This window comes from Rhinatrema bivittatum, chromosome 8 (assembly GCF_901001135.1).
Source record: "Rhinatrema bivittatum chromosome 8, aRhiBiv1.1, whole genome shotgun sequence".
Taxonomy (NCBI): Eukaryota; Metazoa; Chordata; class Amphibia; order Gymnophiona; family Rhinatrematidae; genus Rhinatrema; species Rhinatrema bivittatum.
In genome coordinates, this window is record NC_042622.1 from 76,622,821 (window position 1) to 76,647,758 (window position 24,938).

The following is a 24,938-nucleotide window of genomic DNA, read 5'->3' on the forward strand; positions in this document are numbered from 1 at the left end:
CCAAGAGCCATCAGGTGTCTCTGGAAAAAGACCCCCTTATGGAATGAGTGGAGTTAAACCTACAAGGGATCTCAGCCTCCCACATCACGGGAAAAGACGTCACAGTGGACTTTCTCAGCAGGGAAAGCCTGGACCTGGGGGAATGGACGCTGTCAACCAAAGGCTTCCAGCTCCTAGTAAATCACTGGGGCATCCCGGCCATGGACCTACTGACCACATCTCACAATGCGAAAGTCCCCCGGTTCTTCAGTCGCAGACGAGATCAGCACTCCCAAGAGATCAATGACCTGGCCAGAGGGGACCTTGCTGTACGCCTTCCCCCCCCCAATGGCCTCTACTGGGCAAGATCATCTGTATGATAGAACACCACAGAGATTAATCATCCTAGTGGTCCCGGTCTGGCCCAGATGCCCGTGGTACAAAGATATGCAGAGGCTCCTCATGGAGAGTCCTCTTTGCCTTCCCCGCACACAGGGACCTTCTCCAGTAGGGCCCGATTCTTCACAAAGCTCTGTCTTGATTCACTTACGGTCTGGCCCTTGAGAGGGCTCGCCTGAAGAAGAGCGGTTACTCGGCGTCCGTGATAACCACCTTGCTTCATGCGTGGAAGTTCTCAATGTTCCTGGCATACATTCGGATCTGGAGAATAGTTGAGGCCTGTTGCGAGGGCCATGGGCTGTCCCCATGAATGGCCAGGATCCCCATGATTCTGGAATTTTTACAGGACAGCCTGAAGAAAGGGTTGTCCATCAACTCCTTCAAGATCCAGGTAGCAGCCCTCTCCTGCTTCAGGGCCGCGGTGAACAGAAACAGTCTGTCAGCACATCCGGACTTGGCCCGTTTCCTAAAAGGGATTAAACAACTCTGACCACCCTTAAAGTGGCCGGTCCCCCTATGGAACCTCAATCTAGTATTGGACTTCCTAGCAGGGCCTTTCTTCAGACCGATGTGCAGTCTGTTGCTCCGCCTATTAAACTAAAGACTGTATTCTTGGTGGCAATATGCTCGGCCCTTCGCATCTCGGAACTATAGGCACTATCCTGTCAGGAACCATTCCTTCGATTTACTCCAGGAACAGTACAGCTTTGCACTGTCCCCTCCTTCTTACCAAAGGTGGTCTCGGAGTTTCACTTGAACCAATCCATCTCCTTACCGTCACCAAAGGGACACAAGAACATGGAAGACTCCTGCCTTCTTCACCATCTAAACGTCGATAGACTCTTAGTATGGTACCTGGAGCACTCTGAACTGGTGCACAAGACAGATAGCTTGATTATTCTTCACGGCGGGAAGAAACAGGGCGAAGCGGCTTCACGAGCTACTATAGCTCGCTGGTTCAAGGAAGTAATCAAGGTGGCTTATGTAGAGGCAGGGAAGCCTTTACCCCTTCAGGTCAAAGCTCATTCTACTAGGGCCCAGGCAGTATCCGGGGTGGAAGCTAAGCTACTGTTGCCCGCCGACATCTGTCGAGAGGCGGCATGGTCTTCCTTACACACCTTCTCCAGGTTCTACCGCCTGGTCATCCAGGCACGAGAGGATGCAGCCTTTACAAGGAAGGTGCTAACTGGACCATGGGCAGCCTCCCGCTCCATTTGTATATCCCACTGGTCCTGAGTACATCTGGCTACATGCTAGGAAATGGAGAAATTGCTTACCTGATAATTTCGTTTTCCTTAGTGTAGATAGATGGACTAAGCATTCCACCCATGGCTGCCCAGGAGAGGCGCCAAGGAATTGCCCATGAGGCGAACCTCTATTCCATATGAATTCGGGTAAGCTGTTGCCCTAGCCCTAGTTCAGGGCATCTACAATATGGCTGGTTTCAACGCCTATGTTGATTGAGTACACTGGCGGTCTCCAGTTTTTAATCAAGTTTTTTAATCAAGTTTTGTTAACCAAGGGTTTAATCAAGTTGTATCCAAATTTTAATCAAGTTCTTCAATATATATGTCCAAAATGGCTTTTCAAAGAGAATGGTGAAGAGCTGAGGTCACTGTAGGGGTATATCTAGGTGACGTCAGCTTTGAAACCTGACTCAGTCTCCCATCTGCTAGCAGGGGAATACATAACCCACTGGTCCTGAATCCATCTGTCTACTCTAAGGAAAACAAAATTATCATGTAAGTAATTTCTCGATTTTTGGCTAAACTTTTGGAAAAGGTGGTACTGTTATGAGTTGACATTTTTAAATGATTTATTGTCCCTCGATGCTTACCAGTCCTGATTCCATGCTGGTATTGGTCATGGCTTGAATGTCTAGCCACTGGGATAGGGGAGGCAGTGATAATAGTTATGTTAGACTTGTACTTTTGACCTTGTAAATCACAAAATTACAGGGGTAGGCAACTCCAGTCCTGCAATGCCACAAACTGGTCTGGTTTATAGGCTGTCCACAATGAGATATATTTGCATGCGCCGCCTTCACTATATGCAGATATATCCTATGTAAATTCACTGTGGATATCCTGAAAACCAGGTCTGTTTGCAGCACTTCAGGATCAGGGTTCCTTACCCCCATTTTATTTCAAAGATGCTGTGAACTGGGAATAGATGGGGTATTTTGGGAAAGAAGGGTTCAGTCTGTTACTGTTACATTTGGTGGCTCACAGGACAGTCCCACAAACCGCCTCACCCCAGAACCACTGGCGAGTCTTCACAGCAAGAATGCCACTGGCATTCAGGCCCCACCGGATGCAGCACGAGACGCCACTGCATTGTCTCTTCTCCAGCCCTCCCTAGGCAGGCACGCACGCGCCTGACGCTCAGACATTTAAAGGGCCAGAGACGGGAACTCAGCCCCAGCGCCCTTTGATGACATCATGGGCCTTCCAGCATAAAAGGCTCCCTTGGAGCAGCAACAGGCTATGGGTTTCCTGCCTAGCAGTGCGTGTGGCCAGCATTACTGATTTCCTTGACTTCTAGTCCTGCCTCGTCCGGCCTTGCCATCCAGACCTGCCTCATCCCATCTCGTCTTCCATACTCCTATCTAGTGTCTTCAGTGTGTCTTCATTCGCCCTTGGCTTGCCTCTTTGGATCTTGATCTCTTGCTTGGACCTGATCATGATGGTGGTAAAAAGGATTATTGGTAGTGCTGCAATTTTGAGATTCCCAGGGACTCTGTATTCCCTTTTATGAGCTACTGGAATTTTTTGCTCCAGCCCCAAGACATTTGTATGGTTCTCTACAAGTGAAACACTATATCACTAGGCTGGATAAGTCACTGTTGGGTGCACAGCAGTTGTCTACAATTCAAGAGATCTTTAATGTCTTGGAGCTAGAACGTCCCTATTTGTCAAATATACATTACAACAAGTGGACTTGCAGCTAAATTTTCATACTTTATTGGACAAATGGCAACAAGAATAACAGTTTACATGAACCATTACTCATTTTATTCATTTCTTTACTGCCATTACCCCTACTTTTACTAATCGATTATGGGAACACCTACATTAGGGATGTGTATCGTTTTTTGACGATTTAAAATATCGTCCGATATATTTTAAATCGTCAAAAATCGTTAGGGCCACGATACAATACCAATTCCCCCGATTTATCGTCAAAAAATCATAAATCGGGGGAAGGGGGAGGGCAGGAAAACCGGCACACTAAAACCCCCTAAAACCCCCCCCAAATGCATTAAATTACCTGGGAGTCCTCCGTAGCGGCGGTCCGTGGCTAAATCAGGGGAAGGGGGAGAGCACGAAAACCGGCACACTAGATCGTGAGGTCTTCAGCCGGCGCCATTTTTCAAAATGGTCCGGAAATCTCGCGAGGGTTCCGGACCTCGCTGAACGACCTCCTGCAGTCGATCTCCTGCCGGCGCCATTTTCCGTACGGAAAACGATTCATGGCAGGAAATCGCTCCTTGACCCCCGCTGGACCCCCAGGAACTTTTGGCCAGCTTGGGGGTCCTCCTGACCCCCACAAGACTTGCCAAAAGTCCAGCGGGGGTCCGGAACGACCTCTTGCGTCGAATCGTTTTCGTCTATGGCCGCCGCCATTTTGCGGCGGCCATTTTGAAAAATGAAAAATGGCGCCGGCTGAAGACCTCACGATCTAGTGTGCCGGTTTTCGTGCTCTCCCCCTTCCCCCGATTTAGCCACGGACCGCCACTACGGAGGACTCCCAGGTAATTTAATGCATTTGGGGGGGGGGGTTCGGGAGGGTGGGGGATTTAATTTAAAGGGTCGGGGGTGGGTTTTAGGGGGTTTTAGTGTGCCGCTGGACCACCAGGTAATTTAAGGCATTTGGGGGGGGGATTTAATTTAAAGGGTCGGGGGTGGGTTTTAGGGGGTTTTAGTGTGCCGGCTCACGATTTTAACGATTATGACGATACTTTACACACACAAACGGCAACAATACGATTCCCTCCCCCTCCCAGCCGAAATCGATCGTTAAGACGATCGAGGACACGATTCACATCTCTAACCTACATACATTTTTAACTCATTTTTATATCTCACAACACAGAGCCTTTTTGGCTATTATAAGTTTGACTGCAATCTTTTACAAATGTTGCACTCAAGAAGGTACTCATGGCCATGCTTTTTGATCCATTCAGACTTTCTGGGGTAAAGTGTTGTCTTTATGTCCAAAGTAGTGGTTTTATTGTCTTTCATACCACAGAGATGATTCTGTTTGATGATTTTTCCTCTGTGGAGTTGGAAAATAAATATATTCAATTATAGTTGAGCAAATGTTTCTTGTTTGGTATAAAATCAATTCTGTTTCTGGAGGAACTCTTCTCCCCTACTCTAACGTTCTTGAGAAATGTCCTTCATAACCTTCTAATCATGGAAAAGAGAGATGCCCGGTACACTACGTTTAAATGTAGACTTAACTTTTTGCAGATTTGGACTCCTTATTGGACTCTTTATCAATCAGATCACAGAGTTTGATTTTGAATGATTTTGTATAAAAATGCTCTTTCCTAGCGTGTAGCAGATGGACTCAGGACCAATGGGTATAGTGTACTCCTGATAGCAGTTGGGAGACTGAGTCAGATTTCAATCTGATGTCAGCCTACATATACCCGGCAGGAAGCTTAGCTCTTCAGTATTTCTCAGTCTCCTAGGCAGTTAGGGACACTACACATACTTGCACAGTGTGAGAAAATCCAAACCAAAGAAGAAAGAAATCTTACCTCTACAAGACTAGCTCCGCTCTCCTACGGTGATACCTAAGGGTCCCTCCCCCAGTTGAGAATTCCTGAGGTGATTTCTGAGATCCCTCAGAGGCAAGCCTCTGTCCGGTAGCCAGTTTCCGGCGTGGACTTAGCCCCCAGAGTGGTTGAGAAGCAGTGGGTGCGATACCGAGCTCGGCGGTGAAGGTATTTTCCCTCTCCCCCCGCAACCGGAGACTGCCCGGCATGAGACCAGGAAGCACCGAGACAAGGTAAGGTAGAAAACTTTCTCTAATTCTCCAGTCTCCGAGGCTCGGTTAGCAGCACAGATCGTCCTTCCGGTGTCTGTTTCATTGGGTTGAGCATCCTCGTCCAGGCTAGACCCCGATCCGGTGCGAGGGTCCTCCCTCGTGGAGACTCTCCGGGGGAATCGCCATCTTGTCCACATGGTCATCAGTGCCATTTCCCCTCCTCAATCGCCATCTTGTCAGCACTACTGAGCTGTGCGCACAGCGGCAAACCGGGGGCGCGCATTAGTGTTGTGCGCATAGCGGCATGCACAGATAGGCCTGTGCACACAGCGGTGCGTGCATCCCCGCTAAGCGCACAAATAGCGGCCTGCACGCACATAGTCGGCGCACTCGGAGTGCGCACCTAAGTTTCCCGGTGTGTGCACCTACACACACAGACTAGTTTTGAGCCACTCCACCACTCCACACACACAAATCATGGCACCGCCGGCCAAGAAAGCCAAGGAACAAGCTCTCTGCCCAGCCTGCAACCTGAGAGCTGCGCAACCTGAAGTGGCCTCTGCCCTATGCCTGCAGTGCGAAGAGACCCAGGGGGAACCGAAGCAAGGCCCCCTCAGATAGTAGAGGAATCCGGCTCCACCAATGATAGTACCCCGGACCTCTGTATCTCCGGCTCAGACACTTAAAGTGGCTGGTGCCCCTATGGAATCTCAATCTAGTACTAGACTTCCTAGCGGGAGCTTCCTTCATACCTACTCACGGTCTGTCACTACGGCTCCTGCCCTTGAAGACTGCATTCCTAGTGTCAATATGTTCAGCCCGTCGCATATCCGAGCTTCAGGCCCTATCCTGTCGAACTGTTCCTCAGGTTCACACCAGGATCCATACAACTACGCACGGTCCCCTCCTTTCTCACGAAGATGGTTTCTCAATGTCATCTAAACCAAATCATATCTCTACATCTCCAGATGAACATAAGGACTCAGAGGACTCACGCCATCTTCACCACCTAAACGTCGGCAGAATCCTAGTGCGATACCTGGAAAGATCGGATTCCGTACGAAAGATGGACCACCTATTCATCCTTCACAGCAGGAAGAAACAAGGGGAAGCGGCCTCGTGGGTACCCATAGCCTGCTGGATCAAAGAAGTAATCAAGGCGGCCTACGTAGAGGCAAGGAAGCCTCCGCCTCTACAAGTCAAGGCCCATTCTACAAGGACCCAGGCAGTGTCCTGGGCAGAAACCAAGATGCTGTCACCAGCCAAGATCTGTCTGGCGGCGACGTGGTCCTTCATTCACACCTTCTCGAGGTTCTACCGCCTGGATGTCCAGGCCCAGGAGGATACATCATTTGCAAGGGCAGTACTAAGTGGGCCACGGGCAGCCTCCCACCCAGTTCAGGAGTAGCTTTTGTATATCCCATTGGTCCTGAGTCCATCTGCTACACGCTAGGAAATGGAGAAATTACTTACCTGATAATTTTGTTTTCCTTAGTGTAGACAGATGGACTCAGCATCCCACCCACGGCTGCCCCAAAATCAGGAATCCTCGGGTGAAAAATCCCCAAGAGCAAGACAAGCATGGGTAAGCCAGGTATTACCCCTAGTTCAAGACACCCATAGTGGCCAGGTGTCGGCGTTTTTCGGTTCAGTGCACTGGCGATCTCCAATTTGGAAATCAGTTGAACCAGTCCTAGTTAATCAAGTTATTAAAACACACATATATCCACAATTGCTTTTCAAGGAGAATACTGAAGAGCTAAGCTTCCTGCACAGGTATATGTAGGCTGACGTCAGCTTGAAATATGACTCGGTCTCCCAACTGCTATCAGGAGTATACTATACCCATTGGTCCTGAGTCCATCTGTCTACACTAAGGAAAACGAAATTATCAGGTAAGTAATTTCTCCATTTGTCTATGATCATAACATTATTATTTTAAAATATTGTTCCAGTTTATGCTAAAGGGTTTGGGTGGGTGTTGGGTGGATGGGGGTATTATTTTTAATATTTCATTATATTTCTGATGTTAAGGACATGGTATGTTAAGAACCACACATAACCATGTCAAGTTGTTGTGTATTCTTGATATTTAATAAACAGAATTAAACATACCTATATGTTTTTGATACCCCTATTCTTCAATTTTTATACAATTATACAGTTTTGATTGTTTTCATCCTCTGCTTTGTACTTTGTACAACAGAATGAAAACTCATCATGATTTGTTTAGAAAAATCAAGAATAATCCTCAAATCTTATCTCCTGTCGAATGAGTACTAGATTTTTTTCTCTTTTTTTTTTAATGCTAAGTGTCATTTTTCTTTTTTTCTTTTATTTTTCTATTTAGGGGTCCTGGAGGAAGCAGATCAGAACTTGTCAAGTTTAGAAGAAGCCTTTCACTTGGGTCATTCACGAAACTCCAGTTATGCCAGTCAGCGCTCCAAAATATCTGGTAACTAATTATGAACCTCCTACATCCCTAAGAAACTAACCTGCAGTCTCCCACCTGTCTCTCTAACTAACCAACCCCTATATCAAAAGCAACAAAGAGAAGGGAGCAAACATTGCAATGTTTCAAATAATACAGTTTGCATTTGGTTCCTTATTGACCTTCGTGTGAAGACTTTCTATGTGTGATAAATGGGAACTCGGGACAGTATGAGTGTTTCAGAAATGACTATTTTCCTAATATCTTTCTCTCTGAATAACTATCTATGGGACTACAAGGCAGCTGTTGTCCTTTTTTTAAAAAAAGCTTTATTTCCATTGAGGTTCTGTGTCCACAGCATATAGCACAGAGCATTCTTGCTGCTCTGGCAATTCCGACCAGACCCATCAGCGCAGTCCATCTACTAGCAGCAGTACTTCCGGGGGGCTGAGCCTCGCTGCAGAGTGTCCTCAGGCAGAAAGAGACAAGTCAGAGAAGCTTGTTCGTTCCTCAAGATCTTCTGTCTTACTGGACAGACAATCCAGGTATGTAACAATTGTAGAGAATTACATTATGTGAGCTGGACGAATGGTCCCTTTCTTAAAATGCATCCTATCTCTGTTTGGAACTGTGTGCAGAATTACTGTCCATGGATATTTTAAAGCCAGTGTGGAGAAAGGGCATTACTGCACCAGATAGATTTTGGAAATCTTGAAGAGACTGAGAGACAAGAGTCTAGGCAGACTGTGAACTTTCTGATCTGGGGTAACTTCTTGTCTGTTCCTCTTTTTAGTCATATTGTCCTGTGTTCCAGTGTCTGGTCCATAGCAACATCAGCCATGTAGGAATGTCACTTTGTAAAGCTCCCCAGGCAATACTATTGTAGGGTGAGGTATACAAGACTTTTTAAATATATAAGAAAAAAATTAAAAATAAAGAAGTAATTTTTTTCCCTAGAAACTCTCAAATTCGTCTCAGGTGGAATCTAGATTTTTTTTTGTCACCTTATGAAGTGATCTATTTTTACTAAATCAGTGTGTAGATGAAAGGAACAATGCCTTTAACTGGAAAGATTCACATATTTGACCCATCAAAATCAATGCACATAAACATACTGCTATACCTTTTACTAGCCAAATGCATGTGTCAAGTGGTGTACCATTGAGCACACTGATAAATCTCCCAAATACATTGAATACACCTGTGTATGAATATACACCAAGGACAAACCCAACATGTGCCAGTAATGGCTACATGAATGCATTCATACAAACACAGGAATACACCAGTCGTTACATCACCATATACACCAAGAAATACAGCAATACATTAACTTGCCATGGGGTTTCTCAGATTACAAGGCAAGAAATCTCATTTGACTAAATAAAATAGATAGACCTCAAAACGGTAGTTTTTGGGGGAATCATGTTCAAGACCTCTGCTTCCAATGATTCCTTGACAATGATCTTCTATTAAAGTACCGTTAGCAGCAGAGTTATTTACTCATTTTTATTTGTTACAGCAGCATGCCTAGCTACAAATGTCATTGCTTGTGAAAATGCTAATATTTTGGTTTAATGCTACCAGGAACCTGAGCCTGCTAGTGCAGTCTTCTACTCCAGCTTCCTGCAGGGAGCTCCTTGTACAGAGGAACCTCAGCTGCCTTCACTGTCCCTGTTCTACTAAAATGCCTTTTCTTGATAATTAAACATAGTGGTCCCCTAAAGGAACGTGTGTAATTTGGACATCAATACAAACATCGATTTTTTTACATCAATGCAAACTTTCTTTTTAATACATTTTTTTCATGTTTCTGCTGAGACTGCCAATTAGTGGCAAATTGTGATGTGGTTTTACTGATGTGGATAGCTGTCCCCTGGGAAATGGAAGGAAGGAGAGTGCCAACTCGTTTTATAGCTTTCAGGTAGGAAGGGCTTTCTGTCACTACTGGCCTGAGCTAGATCTGAAACAGTGGCCTCTGACAGTGACCTAGAAGTTAAAGGCTCTGAAAGCCTCATATAAACCCCCTCTTATTTATTTATTTAGGCATTTTATATACCGTCGTTCCGTGTATAGATCACAACGGCTTACAAAAGTAACATTCATGGTTATAAGTCCACAATAAGGGTGGGTTACTGAGGTAGTATTCATAAACAGGCATTAACATCTCCAAAGGTTAGCTGTGATTTTGTTTTGTCCCTTAAATACATTCGATTTACTGACTTAAGGACCTGTTATCTGTGTAGCAGTAGAGGTGCTCAGCCTCTTAGTTGCAGTGTTTGTTCCACACAAGAAACATAGCAAGTTGTGCTTTTAGGAGGAAGAAGGACTTTATGGAGAGTTTCCCTTCATGGGTGGATGATACCAGGATCGATGCTAATGACATCGTGGAGAACATAGTTCAAAGTCAAGATTTCACAGACGTCAGCAGTAATGAAGGTGGGAAACCTTTGCAAGACTATAGCAAGGCTGTGCTGCTCACCTTGGGACGTTCTAATAGAGGCTTTTACCGTAGGCACAGAATGGGAAAGAGTGCTTTATGAATAAGGCTGGTATATGCAGTGTTTATGCAATAAAGTAGATCCCTAAATACAGTGCACAGGGGTTGTGTGTGCGTGTATAGTCGGGCAGACCTCTTTGTACAGTGTACAGAGTGTGTGTGTGTGTCTCTGTGGTCAAACAGGCTTCTGTATGCAGTGCACATGGTGCGTATTTATACAGTCACACGGGATCTGGTATACAGTGCACAAGAAGTGTGTGTGGTCAAACAGGCCTCAGTATACAGGTCACATAGTGTGTATTCAGACAGGGTTCGGTATGTGTGTGTGCAGGGACGGATTTAGGATTTTCCCATCCCTAGATACTTTTAGTGCTTTTATTCCCCCCCCCCCCTCCCCGATAAGGGTCTGTTACACGGTAGCAGAGGGCTGCTCTCTGCTGAATAAGATTTAGCAGAGCTGGAAAACAGCAAATCTTAGGCAGCCTGCTGCCCCTAAATGTTTGCCACCCTAGGCACAGGCACAGGCATAATGGGTGCCTACTGACAAAACCAAGACTGTGTGTATACTTGGATATGCCCCTGTACACGTGTGTGTGTGTGTGCGCTTTGCCAGGCAAGTTCCTTTATATAGTGAACAAGGATGGGTGTGTGTATGTGGTGCCAAGCAGGTCTCTGTATGCAGGGTAGTGTGTGTGTATATATATAGAACAATGCAAAATTGGAACTCTTAACGGTAAAACATATAACAAAAATGTTTTTATTAAATATCACGTATCAAAAAAGTCAGCATGATAGAACTTTCAGAAAAATGAACAATGAAAGTAGAATTATATAACATTCTAATACAAGACAAATGAAACAAATTAGATGCTATACAAAATCTTATTGTAATAATGCTACATGAAAAAGCACAACCATTTAATTATCACAGGAATAAGTCCTTAGTTGTAAAGTTCTGTACAAAGGCAAATCCTCTGGCTCCTCTTTCTTATCAGAAAAGTTCCTTAATTGTAAAACTCTATGCTGAGGCGAGTCCTCTTGACTCTCTTAGTTGTAAAGCTCTGTACAAAGCACATCCACTCACTCCACTTTCTTATCAGAAATGTTCTTTAATTGAAAAGCCATATGCTGAAAGGAGTCCTTTTGCTATGTATAGATAGATAGCCAGGCACATATAGATACATATATAGATAGAGTGTAAAAGGGTGTTTTTGTGTGTGCAGGCAGTCAGGCCCTATATACAGTGTACAGGAATGTGTGGAGGGTACAGATATATGTACATACTGTATATATAGCCAGACAGACCACTGTACACAGTATATATGAGGAGATTGTGTATATGGCAGGCCCCTATATACAATGGAAGTATGTGATAACAGGTAAGCTCCTGTATACAGTATAAGATGGAGCAGAGAGAGGCATAGCCATGCAGGCCCCTGTATACAGTGGAAAGGGTGCATGAGAGGATGCAATCAGGCAGGCTCCGTGTTTACGTTGGAGGGAATATATGTGAAGCTAGGGGGAATATACAATGTGTATGAGTGAAGATGAGCTGACTCCCTTATGTAGTGAAGAGGGTGTGTTCAGCCAGGCAAGCTTCCATATACAGTGTGTGGGAGGAGGGTGGGGGGTAGGGATTCAGTGCAGCAAATCCTAGTTGACAACATTGGGTTGAGTTAGTTGGTGTGGCTGGGTGTAGCATTGTTGGCTGTCACTCTTATTACTATTTCTTATTTTGTATAGACAGTAACCTGAGGCTGTTTGTAAGCAGGGATGGCACAACCACACTGAGTGGGATTCAGATGAGAAGCCGGTAAGTATACCAGACTGTTTTTGAAAGCTTTGACAAAAATTGTGGGGAACTTTTCCCAGGTCAGATGGTTTCTGTAGATGCTCAGTTGATTGGGTAAATGTCATATCAGAACATGCTAGAGAAGTAAAGTACCTTGATGCCGTAAATGACTGACAGTGTCATGCAGCAGCTGGTCATGGAACCAGCTGCTGCATGACATGGTCATGGGTCTGAGTGGAACACAGGACTTGATGTAATGGTGGTGGATTTGCTCGGCAACAGTGATCATAATGCAATTAAATATGACGTAATCACAGCAGGGCAGATACTAAGTAAAACTCCTGCGGTAATATTTAACTTTTCCTAGCATGTAGCCAGATGGACTCAGGACCAATGGGTATTGTGCTCTCCTGATAGCAGATGGGAGATGGCGTCAGATTTCAAAGCTGACATCAGCCTACATATACCCATGCAGCGTGCTTAGCTCTTCAGTATTTCTCCGTCTCCATAGCAGATGCAGACACTATCCCAAATGAGAATAGTGTAGCATTTACAAGAGAGAAGAGAGAAAATTTACCTCTAAGAAGAGAGCCCCGTTTCTCCTGTGGTGAAACCTAACGGTCCCTCCCCAAGTCAAGACTTTCCTGAGGTGATTTTCGATATCCCTCAGAGGTGAGCCTTAGTCCGCCGGCCGATTCCCGACATGGACTTAGCCCCCAGGGTGGCTGAAAGGCAGCGGGTGCAGATTCGAGCGTGGCAGTGAAGGTATTCCCCTCTCCCCCCGCAGCTGGAGACCGCCTGGCACACGACCGGTAAGTGCCGAGACCAGGTAAGGTAGAATACTTTACTTCTAAGTCTACGGTCTCCAAGGCTCGAACAGCCATACCGTCCTTCCTCCGTTGAGGTTTAAATCGGGTTCAGCAGCCCTCCTTGGGGGCAGGCCCCGATTCGGTGTGAGGGTCCACACACGTGGAGACCCTCCGGGGTCGCCATCGGCGCCATTTTCCCCCTCCGACCGACGGTATGCATGGGGCAGGCCAGAGGCCCAAAGCGTCTAACTTAGGCGCCTAACTACGGTTTGAGCGTACAGCGGCGCACATATCTGGGTTGTGCATGCAGCGACACGTACAAATTCCGATGACGCACGCACTTTGTGCGCATAACTTCTGCACATCTGATACTCACAATTAAGCACATCCGTGCGCACAATTCCACGCATGGGTGAGTTCCTAAGCCCTACACGCGCGCAAATAATGGCACCGCCAGCCAAGAAAGCCAAGGGACCCATCCTTTGCCCAGCCTGCCACTTAAGAGCCGCGCAGCCTGGATTGGAATCCCTTCTGTGCCAACAGTGTGAACAGAACCAGGGAGAACCAAGCCAAGACCTTCTACAGCCAGGGAAAGGATCCGGAACCATGGATGATGACACCCCGGACCTAAGTGTTTCCAAATTGGCGCCCCCACAGGAAAATTCCTCCGGGGAAACCTCTACAATTCACCCTGGGATCAACATGGACCCAGGAACCTTCTCCTGGGTAGAATTTTTTAAAGGGCTGCAAACCTTTGTCCAGGCACAGCCAGCCCTACTACCCACCTAATTCAAACCCCGCCAGAAGCTCAAGCCTTCCCGGCCTCTCCTGGGTTCCTTGAGAAATACCTCTCCTAACCAAGAGCGTTTCTGATGAGGATCCAGATACCTCAGAAGAGGAAACTGATTCCCTGGAAGAAGGAGAAATTCCCCCAGGGATGGAGCCATACCGGACCATGCTCCGATTCTTCCACAAGGACGAATTACCAGCTATCATGTCCCAGATTATAAAGACACTGGGTCTTCCAGGCACGGAACCTACATTGGAACCAAAGAAGAATCCCTTGTTGGTGTACCTCCGTAAGGCCTCATGCTATTTTCCCATGTTGGAGCCTACCAAGGAGCCCACTTTTAAAGGGGGCAGGCACTAGAAGCCCTATACCCACTGGAACCCATGGCTAAGGAACTTCTAAGTTTCCCCAAATTGGATGCTATGATCTGTGCAGTCTCAAAACGCACTACGATCCCAGTGGAGGGGGGAGCGGCGCTGAAGGACGCACCAGGATAGAAGGCTGGAAGCCATCCTTAAGCAGTCTTTTGATGTTTCAGCAATGACGCTACAAATTGCTTCCTGCTGTGCATTAGTGGCACGTTCCTGTTTGATCCTCGCCAGAGACGCAACCACGCCCGGAGAAGTTATGGAGCCTGCGGTCTCCTTCCTCACCGATGCTACCGCAAACCTTGTGCACACCTCATCCATGGGTGTCACTGCCGCAGAGGCAGCAGGAAGACAATTATGGCTTCGGAATTGGTCGGCTGACACAGCTTCCAAAGCGAACCTCACAAAAATGCCTTTTAAAGGATCCCTCCTGTTCGGGAGCAAACTTGAGAACTTAGCCAACAAATGGGGTGAATCTTAACCTCCCTTGACTTATCCGAAGCCTACCTTCACATTCCGGTCCATCAGAACCACCAGCGCTTCTTGCGCTTTGCGATACTAGGCCATCATTATCAGTTCAGAGCGCTACCCTTCAGACTAGCCACCGCCCCCAGAACCTTCACCAAAATAATGGTGGTAGTGGCGGCAGCACTGAGGAAATAAGGAGTCCTGGTACATCTTTACGTGGACGATTGGCTAATCAGGGCAGAGTCTCCAGAGGAGAGTCGCCATGCGACCACCAGAGTCAAGAATCTACTACAAGAGCTCAGGTGGGTCGTGAACACAACCAAGAGCTGTCTACAGCCCTCCCAGTCACTAGAATACCTGGGAATCTGGTTCGATACCAAACAGAACAAGGTCTACCTTCCCCCTCCACAGAGAAGGAAGCTGATGGGTCAATTACAAAAGCTGTTGACCTCGGTCTGCCCCAAGGTATGGGACTACCTTCAAGTCCTCGGCCTTATGACATCAACTCTGGAAGTTGTTCCATGGGCAAGGGCCCATATGCGGCCGCTACAATGTTCCCTACTGTCACGATGGAATCCAGTGTCCCAGAACTACTCACTTCGCCTCCAGCTACCGACAGAGGTTCGGGAGCAGCTTCAATGGTGGCTACAGGAAGAACACCTAAGTTGAGGTGTAAACCTATCCACTCCGAAGTGGATCTTGCTCACCACAGATGCAAGCCTGTGAGGGTGGGTAGCCCACTGTCAGGAACTGACTGCCCAGGGACAATGGAACAAGGAAGAGGCGGAATGGAACATAAACCGCCTGGAAGCTCGAGCGGTCAGACTAGCCTGCCTATGATTCAGCCACAGGCTCCAAGGCAAGTTCATCAGAGTCATGTCAGACAACGCAACGACCGTTGCCTACATCAACTGACAGGGAGGAACCAAGAGCCAATAGGTGTCTCTGGAAATAGACCCCCTCATGGAATGGGCGGAAATAAATCTACAAGGGATTTCGGCCTCCCACATCACGGGAAAAGACAACATCTCTGCGGACTACCTCAGCAGAGAGCCTAGACCCGGGGTAATGCACAGCCTTCCAGCTGATAGTGTAAATCGATGGGGTCTCCCAGCCATGGATCTACTAGCAACTTGTCGCAATGCCTGGGTCCCCAGATTCTTCAGCCGCAGACGAGAACCACAATCTCAGGGAATTGACGCTCTCATCCAGATCTGGCCAGAGGAAAGCCTCCTGTACGCCTTCCCACCCTGGCCACTACTGGGCAGGGTCATTCACAAGATAGAGCATCACAGGGGGACTAGTCTTACAAGTCGCCCCGGATTGGCCAAGAAGACCATGGTACGCGGACATGTGAAGACTATTGGCGGGGAACCCTCTACATCTACCGCCATCCAGGGACCTTCTTCATCAGGGACCGATCTCCCATGAAGACCAGGTTTGAGTCTCTTTACGGTATGGCCCTTGAGAGGACTAGCCTAAAGAAGCGCGGCTACTCAAAAACCGTGATTGACACCCTGCTTCGGGCATGCAAGTTCTCCACATCTGTCTTACATACAGATCTGGAGAGTTTTCGAAGCTTGGTGTGAAGACTGTGGTCTCCTCCCGAGGACAGCCAAGATTCCCCCGATCCTAGAATTCCTACAGGACGGCATGCAGAAGGGGTTGTCCCTCAACTCCCTCAAAGTTCAGTCTCAGCACTGGCCTGTTTCAGGTCTGAAGTGGACAGCATCAGACTATCAACTCATCCTGATGTGTTCCGCTTCTTGAAAGGAGTCAAACAACTCCGACCACCACTAAAGTGGCCAATGCCTCTATGGAACCTCAACCTAGTACTAGACTTCCTAGCAGGGGAATCCTTCAGACCAACAAGTGTCCTGTCTCTGTTTCTTGACCTTAAAGACAGTGTTCTTGATCGCAATATGCTCAGCCAGGCGCATCTCCGAACTTCAAGCATTATCCTGTCGGGAACCATTCCTCAGGTTCACCCCAGGCACCATACAGCTATGTACGGTACCATCCTTCCTTCCGAAAGTGGTTTCCCAGTTCCATATGAACCAGATGAGCACAGGGATTCGGAAGACTCACGCCTCCTCCGCCACATGAATGTCGGCAGAATCCTAGTCTGATACCTGAAGAGATCAGAATCCTTGCACAAAACTGACCACCTGTTCGTTCTCCACAGAGGGAAGAAACAAGGGGAAGCGGCATCGCGGGCAACCATAGCCCGCTGGATCAAAGAAGTAGTTAATGCTGCCTACATAGAGGCAGGAAAACCATTACCTCTACAGGTCAAGGCGCATTCTACAAGGGCCCATGCAGTCTCCTAGCCTGAAACCAAGCTGCTGTCGCCAGCCGAGATCTGTCGGGTGGCGACATGGTCTTCCCTACACACCTTCTCCAGGTTTTACCGCTTGGATGTTCAGGCCAGGGAGGACTCTCAATTTTATTATTGTGTCGTTATTTCGATGGCATTATCTTTAACTTGTTGTTTTACCTCAATTACTTCTTTAGTTAGTCCCAATATAGCTTTTTCTAAAGATTGGAGAGCTTTCCAAATCAAATTAAGAGATATCTCCGACTCAGGGAGTAGTGTTTTTTGCTGCGAGAGTTCCTGACTCACTCCTATGCCCACACCCAGTGCTAGGCCGCCGCCATTTCCAGGGGCAATGGATCTCACCCCTGCTGCAAGGTTCAGCCCCAATTCACCCTCAGCTCCTCCAGGGTTTACTTTGTCTCCTTGCACTTGCAGGGTAAGTCCTTCTCAGTCTTGCTCAGATGTTCCGGCCTCTCTACGGTTTCTCTCCGTTGGGCCCACAGCACACAACAATCTTCTTTCCTCGTCGCATCCTGGCGGTTCCGGCCTTATTGGTGATCCGTGTCTTAGCGATGTTTCGGTCGGGGTGGTAGATTCTCACTCCTGAACTCTCCCAGCGACCTCACCTGGTGTAAGCGGGGGAATAGTGGTGAAAAAGCTCCCAATCCTGGGCTGTGATGGATCCAGAGAACCTCTGATATCAAATCTAGAGACTGAGCAAGTACAGGTAAGCCACAGCCTACCCCTAGTTCAAGACACCCACAGTTGCGTTTATTGTTTGAGTGCACTGGTGGTCTCCAGTCCAAAGTTTATATATATAATCAGTTGAACCAGTTCAAGTTTAATCAAGTGTAATCAAGTATTAAGCAACATATATCCACACTGGCTTTTCGAAGAGAATACTGAAGAGCTAAGCTTGCTGCACGGGTATATGTAGTCTGACATCCACTTTGAAATCTGACTCCATCTCCCATCTGCTATCAGGAGAGCACAATACCCATTGATCCTGAGTCCATCTGCCTACACTAAGGAAAACGAAATTATCAGGTAAGTAATTTCTCCATTAAAAAGGGAGACTACAATATAATGAAGAAATTAGAAAAAAACTAAAAGGAGCAGTTGCCAAGTTTAAAAGTTTGCATGTAGCGTGGACTTTATTTAAAAATACCATCTTAGAGGCCCAGATATAATATATCCTGTGCATTAAAAAAGGGTGAAGGAAGAACAAATGACTGCAAGCATGGTTTAATGGTGAGATGAGAGGCAATTAAAACCAAAGAGGCATCTTTCAAAAAATCGAAAGTACACCCAAATGAGGAAATAGGGAAGAACATAAGCACTGGTAAGTTAGATGTAAAAGAGTAATAAGGCAGACCCAGGAAGAATTTGAAAAGAAGCTTGCTAAAGATGTAAAAACAAATAGTAAAAACGTTTCAATAGGATGCAAAAAAAAAAACCAACCTGTGAAAGAGTCAGTTGAACTGCTAGATGACCAAGGGTAGAAGGGGTGCTCATAGAGGACAACTAGCAAAAAATAAAAACCCACCCCTAAATAGATTCTTTACCTCCATCTTTACTGAGGAAGATATATACACCAAAATATTCTTTGATGGTGATGAATTTGAACAACTAAAGCAAATTACTGTGAAGCTGGAAGATGCAATATCAAATTGCCAAACAGTAGAGTAACATACCACCAGGACTGGATGGTAATAACCCAAGAGTTCCTACAGAATTCAAATATGAGTTCAAAGTTATGTCTCAAAAGGATTGTGAGAAATTGCAAGATGAGCTTACAAAAGTGGGAGACTGGGCATGCAAATGGCAAATGAAATTTAATTTCGACAAGTGCAAAGTGATGCACTTAGCAAAGAGTAACCCAAATTATAGCTACACAATGCAAGGATCCACATTAGAAGTTACCATTCAGGAAAAGGATCTAGGTGTCTTCATTGATAATAAATTGAAATCTTCTGCTTAGTGTGCAGCAGCAGCATAAGAAAGCAAATAGAATGGTGGGATTTATTAGGAAAGGAATGGAGAATAAAACGGGGAATATCATAATGCCTCTGTATCGCTCCATGGTGTGATGTCATCTTAACCAATCTACTGGATATTTTTGAAGATATAAATAAACATGTAGATAAAAGGTAAGCCAGTTGATATAGTGTGTTTGGATTTTCAGAAGGCATTTGACAAAGTCCCCCATGAAAGACTCCTCAGGAAATTAAAAAGTCGTGGGATAGGAGGCAGTGTCCTATTGTGGATTTAAGCGAGGAAACGGAGAGTAGAATTAAATGGGCAGGTTTTTTTTCTAAATGGGGCAAGGTCAATAGTGGAGTGCCCCAGAGATCTGAACTGTTTAAAATGATCTGGAAAAGGGAACAAGTGAGGTGATCAAATATGCAGATGGCACAAAATTATTCAAAATTGTTAAAAAAAAAAAAAAAAAAAAATTTAAAAAAAATTGTGAGCTTTTGCAGAAGGACCTTGTGAGACTAGGAGGCTGGGCATCTAAATGACAGATGAAATTTAGTATGGACACGTGCAAAGTGATGCACATAGGGAAAAATAATCACAGCTACAGGTACATGGTGCTGGAATTTATATATAAGGATAAGGATCTTGGAGTCCTTGTGAACGATGGTTTGAAATCGTCAGCTCAATGTACTGTGGCAGTCAAAAAACAAATAGAACGTTAAGACTTATTTGGAAAGGAATGGAGAATAAAACTGAGAATATCAAATGCCTACTATATGTATTTGTCATTGGTGCGCCCCCCCCCCCCCCCCCCCCCATCTTGAGTACTGTGTGAATGGGGATGGAATGGCTCCCTTATGAAGAAAAGTTTAAAAAGGTTAGGGTTCTTCAGCTTGGAAAAGAGATGACTGAGAAGGGGATATGCTGGAAATGTATAAAATCATAAATGGGGTGGAACTGGTAAATAGGGAAGAGTTATTTACTGGGAAACTCCATGATATTAGCAACCAGCAGATTTAAAACAAATCGTAGAAAGCATTTTTTTCACTTGGTGCCCAATCAAGTTGCGGAATCTGTCGCCAAAGGACATGGTCAAGGCCACTAGCATAACGGGTTTTAAAAGATATTTAGACAAGTTCCTGGAGGAAAAGTCCATAAACAATTATTAGCCAAGTCAACCTGGGAGCGAGTAACACGAAATAGATCTACTTTTGGGAATCCACTGGTTACTTGCGATCTGAATTGGCCGTTGTCCGAGACAGGATGCTGGGCTTGATGAACCTCAGTCTGGCCCAGCTTGGTATATCTTACGTTCTTATTTACGAGCAAGAGTCATCTCAGGACTTTTCAAAAGCCACATCATGCTGGGCAGGTGCTGCCTCCTGGTGGATGAGTGAAGCATTGCAGATCTACTTAATACTCTCCGTAACTTTGGAGAGTCTCTTAATTTTGTTAATTTAGCTGGGATGTTTTACTGAACACCTTGTCACCTATAAATATTTAGCCTTTATTGTTTTCAGCCCCTTACCATTTTCCTCCTGCTTTTGCTGACTTGAAACCGTTCATTTTGTTTTGTTTTTTTGTCTCTCTGACAGGATCTTTGCTGGAGTGTATGAGCCAGTTGTGATTGAAGGTCACTAGAAGGGCCTGTCTACTGGGGAGATACCGCTGCTTTCATTCCTGAATTTTATTTTTTATTTTATATTGTGCCTTTCATGACTGGTCAGCCACTCCTAAGCAGATTACATGCAGGTATTTTTCTGTCCCCAGAGGGCTTACAATCTGAGGGGCCTGTTTACTAAAGGTTTTTTCTCATTTTGTCTCTATGGGAAAAAATGCTTAATAAATAGATCCCTAAGGACCTGATTCACTAAGGGTTTTTTCCCATAGACACAAAATGGGAGAAAAGCTTTAATGAATCTGGCTCTAAGTTTGTAACTGAGACAATGGCGGGTGAAGTGACTTGCCCAAGGTTACAAGGACTATCAGCGGGATTTCTTTTTCTGTCCTGATAATTGTGTATCTCACATGCCTATCTGTTTGCACATCTGGAGGTCCCTAAGGCCTCACGTCACTTTGCTTTAAGCAGATGTGAGCCATAATCGCTAATCATAATGTATTTTTGTTTGGTGGCAAACTCTGACCCCAAACAACAAGAGGCGAAAGTTTTATTCCCCTATGAAAAAATCTCTGAAAGCTGCCATAAGAAGCAGTATGATGCAATTATGAAAATATTCCAGAAGGTAAAGGGGCGTTCTCACTAGCAAAATGAGAGATTTACTGCAGAAAGCAAGAAAAGAACAGAGCCACTGTAATAGAGCATCTCTATTAGGATTGTCATTTTTGTCCAAGGCATAACAGGATCATGATGACAGAATCTCATTTTCTACAAGTTTTGAGCAAACCCTGATGCAGACTCTCATTGCCTGTCATGTGAGCTGATGATCAAAGATCTTCCACATTTCTTATAGGCAGTCTTAAACCATATGTGCAGAAACTATAGAAAATAAAGATAACTGATGCATAAATGGAAAATTAAGGACTCTCCAGTGTGCAATTGTGATTATTAAAAAAAAAAAAAGAAAAATGGACGCACAAATATGAAGGAAATATAGCGATATGCTGTAAAAGCTGATGCAATTGTCACCCACCTAAATATAAAATTATAGTTGCTGTATCTATATCAGTCACCATGCAAGATGATATCCAAAGTTCCAGCAATTTCTGGCAAGCATAACCAGCCCCAGCAGCTCATGGGAAATCTCCTATCTAGAAAGTCAGAGTGCCTAATGCAGATTGGCCTGAAGAAGGGCACTTCTTACTGTTCCTGGTCTCGGAAGAGTACTTGGTTCTGACCACCATTTTCAGGGCTAGAGAGAGAGTCTGGTGGAGGAAAGCACAAAAGAGCATGCTGACTTAGTACAGAGGTTTTAGGGGCACTAGCTCAATGAGGCTTCTTTTTGGGAGGGGGGGGGGGGACATGACCACAGCGAGAATTCTGGGAGAGTGCTGGCCCAGTAAGGGGTCAAAATTGAAGTGGGGATTCAGTGTTAGTTGCCTAGTCCCTCCCTATTTAATCGAGTGTCACTTTTGCTAGGTAATAAGTTTCTTGTGATGTTACCAGGTTTTCTGCCATATCTCTATGTGAGAGAGTTTTGTGCAGCTTCCTAACATCCCATTACTGCCCCTTCCCTGCAACGTCTTGTATTTCTACCATAAGACTGAGAGTTCATTCATTAGTAGAAAGCACAAAGCATATCATTCTTGAAGCACAGCTTTCTCCACAATGAATCTGTTCCCCTGTCCTCTGGAAAGGATAGGACATGCATAGGATCGTTTTTAAAATGCTAGAGAAACTTAAAATATGATGGCAGATGAGGACTTCGTTCCTGCAGCCGTGTCACGGACCCCAGATGATCTCTGTCTTTCCCCTCTCTTCTCCATAAGCAGGAATCCTCTGTGATTATCCCATATTCTCTTGGATTCTGTCACTCTTCTGTTTTCTGAGTGACAGCAAAAGAAGAGAAGGGCGGAGTACACAGCACACACACAGAGAAATTATAATCCTAGAAAATAATGTGTGGCAAAACAATATACTGGTCAATATATACTAACAAAAGATTTGTATTTGTAAATGCATACACATCAGTAGTGCTTAGTAGACCCTTTGTTTGAATTTTTAGTGCTTGGAACCATGCACTACTGATGTGTATACATTTACAAATACAAATCTTTTGTTAGTATATATTGACCAGTATATATTTTTTTGCCACACATTATTTTCTATGATACTGTTTTTTGTTTTCTGCCATCTCCCCCAGGCGACCATTTCATACACCACTCTTTCTGTGCAGAAATATTTCCTGATGTTGGAAATAGAGAAATGTGATGACAGAAAAAGACCATGCAGCTTATCTAGTCTGCCCATCTGCTCTGGAGACTATCTCCCTTTGGAGTCTCATGCTGTGACCTTTTTTTCCTGCTTCTTGTGCGTCACTGATACCTTTGAAGTGTCTGAATGTCTTTATCACAGCCCCGCTGTCTCATGTGTCCTCTAGGGTATATACATACAGTATTTAGGTCTTTAAGTCTTATTTCATAGCACTTTTGGTGTAGACCTTGTACCATTGTGGTAGCTTTTCCTGTCTATATTTATTTTGGAGGTATGGCCTCCAGAACTGGACACAATATTCTAGGTGAGACCTCACAAATGATCACATACTTCTATATACTTTTATACTTTTTCCTATGCACTTTAGCATTCCTGAGGCTCTGGCTACATCTTCATCCCACTGTTTCATACTGTCATCTCAAGGTCTCTCTCTAGGTTAGGGTACATCAGGACCCCCACCGTATACCTGTCCCCCAAGATTTCCATTTTCAGAATGCATGATTTTGCATTTTGTTTGCATTGACTCGCTCTTCAGGTTTTCTTAGATCACTTATTAGGCTCTCAGCTTCCTTGGGGCTTTCTGCTCTGTTGCAGAACTTAGTGTAATTTTTCCTTCTAATCTTTTCACAATATCGCTCTGAAAGACACTGACTAGAACCAGCCCCAGGACTGAGCCCTGAGGCTCCTCACTGATCACCCTGCTTTTCTTGGAATTTCATGGAGCACTACTCTCTGTTGTCATCCCTCAACCGGGTTCAAATCCAGTCCACTACCTTGGGGTCCACCCCCAGGATGATCAGTTTATTTATGAGCTTTCTGTGCAGGACACAATCTGAAATCCAAGTACATGACATCTAACACACACACACACACTAATATTCTGGTCACCATACTCAAGAAATGAATCTGATTTGTCTGATCTCTCTCTACTAAAACCAACCTGCCTTGGATCCTGCATGCCACTGGATTCAAGATACTTCACTATCCTTTCTTTTAGTAGAGTCTCCATTAATTTACCCACCAAAGTCAGACCAACCAGACTGTAATTTCCTACTTTCTCCCTAGTTTTAACTTCCTCCTCTCTGCTCCACTCTTGGCAGAAGAGCTGAAGCCCGCCCTGACAGAACTTATCCATTTTCCTCATTTGATCTTGTAAACGGCTTTCCCCAACCCAGAAAAAGACATGGAGGCATAGCATAGCATAGCAAACCAGGACAGCCAGAGTTCAAATCCCACTGCCATTCCTTGTGACTTTGGGCAAGTCACTTCCCCTTCCGTTGTCTCAAGTACAAACTTACAGATATGTTTCCTAAGCTTCAATAAGCAATTGATGTTCCAAAAATTGTGTTTATTGCACTCAAAACACTGTATAATGTGTGATATTTTCAACCAAAATCTGCCCCTTATTGAAATTTGCTGCTTTGGGTGCATTTACATGCATGTAAAGTAGCTAATGCATACATAATCTAATGCAAATAAAATAATGCAGCTTGCCTCAAAACAAGCAAGGAGCATTATTTTGGCAAAAACTCAGGAGCAGTAACTAAATGATCCTTGGGGCATCAGGATGCTAATGTGTATCCCCATGTCCCTGGGATGCTTCTTAAAGGGCCTGCAGCAGCCCTAAATCAGTTGCTGCAACTCTTCAGTGTGGCAAACTCCCATTCACCCATGACCTGTAGTGGTGGCATAGAAGGAAAAAAAAGTGTAAAAAAAAAATAGCTTTAAGTTGGGTGGAGATGTCCTGCACCACTTCCAAAACCCAACTCACCCCCACCCCCCACCAAGGTCGCTCCCAGATCTAAACAGCCCCCTTAGTAGCAATCCCTCCCAGCCCCCCTCTTACATACATACCCCATATTCCCTGGTAGTCTAGTGGATCCCCCACATTCCAGAGAAAATTGACCCTGGTGGTCTCTGTGAGTCTCCCGGAGCCTTCCTTACCTAAGAAATTCAGTCCCTGGTGATTCAGCAGTGGCCCAGAGCTCCCCATTTTTTTTCAAAAGGCGCTAACTGGCCTTTGCCCCATCTTGTGATAGGGGCAAAAATTGGCTGGTGCCATTTTGGAAAATGGTGTTGACTAGCCTGAGGCTGAGGGGTTACTCTGGGCCGCTGCTGAATCACCAGGGACTGAATTTCTTAGGGTGGGGGGGGGCCCAACTAGACCACCAGGGTCAATTTTCTATATATGGTGAGTCAACTGGACTACCAGGGA

General features: G+C 45.4%; 1 protein-coding gene across 3 annotated transcripts in view; it reads left to right on the plus strand.

Moving 5' to 3' along the window:
- FAM102A (family with sequence similarity 102 member A) overlaps positions 1-24,219 on the plus strand; it is a 57,858-nt gene extending 33,639 nt beyond the window's left edge. For all 3 annotated transcript variants that reach the window (XM_029611535.1, XM_029611537.1, XM_029611536.1), the window contains exons 7-11: positions 7,727-7,831; positions 8,166-8,352; positions 10,125-10,246; positions 12,051-12,120; positions 20,427-24,219. In XM_029611535.1, coding sequence (XP_029467395.1) covers positions 7,727-7,831; positions 8,166-8,352; positions 10,125-10,246; positions 12,051-12,120; positions 20,427-20,472 — 530 coding nt within the window. In that variant the 3' untranslated portion in view covers positions 20,473-24,219. The remainder of the gene's footprint in view (positions 1-7,726; positions 7,832-8,165; positions 8,353-10,124; positions 10,247-12,050; positions 12,121-20,426) is intronic.
- The last annotated feature ends 719 nt before the right edge of the window (positions 24,220-24,938 follow it).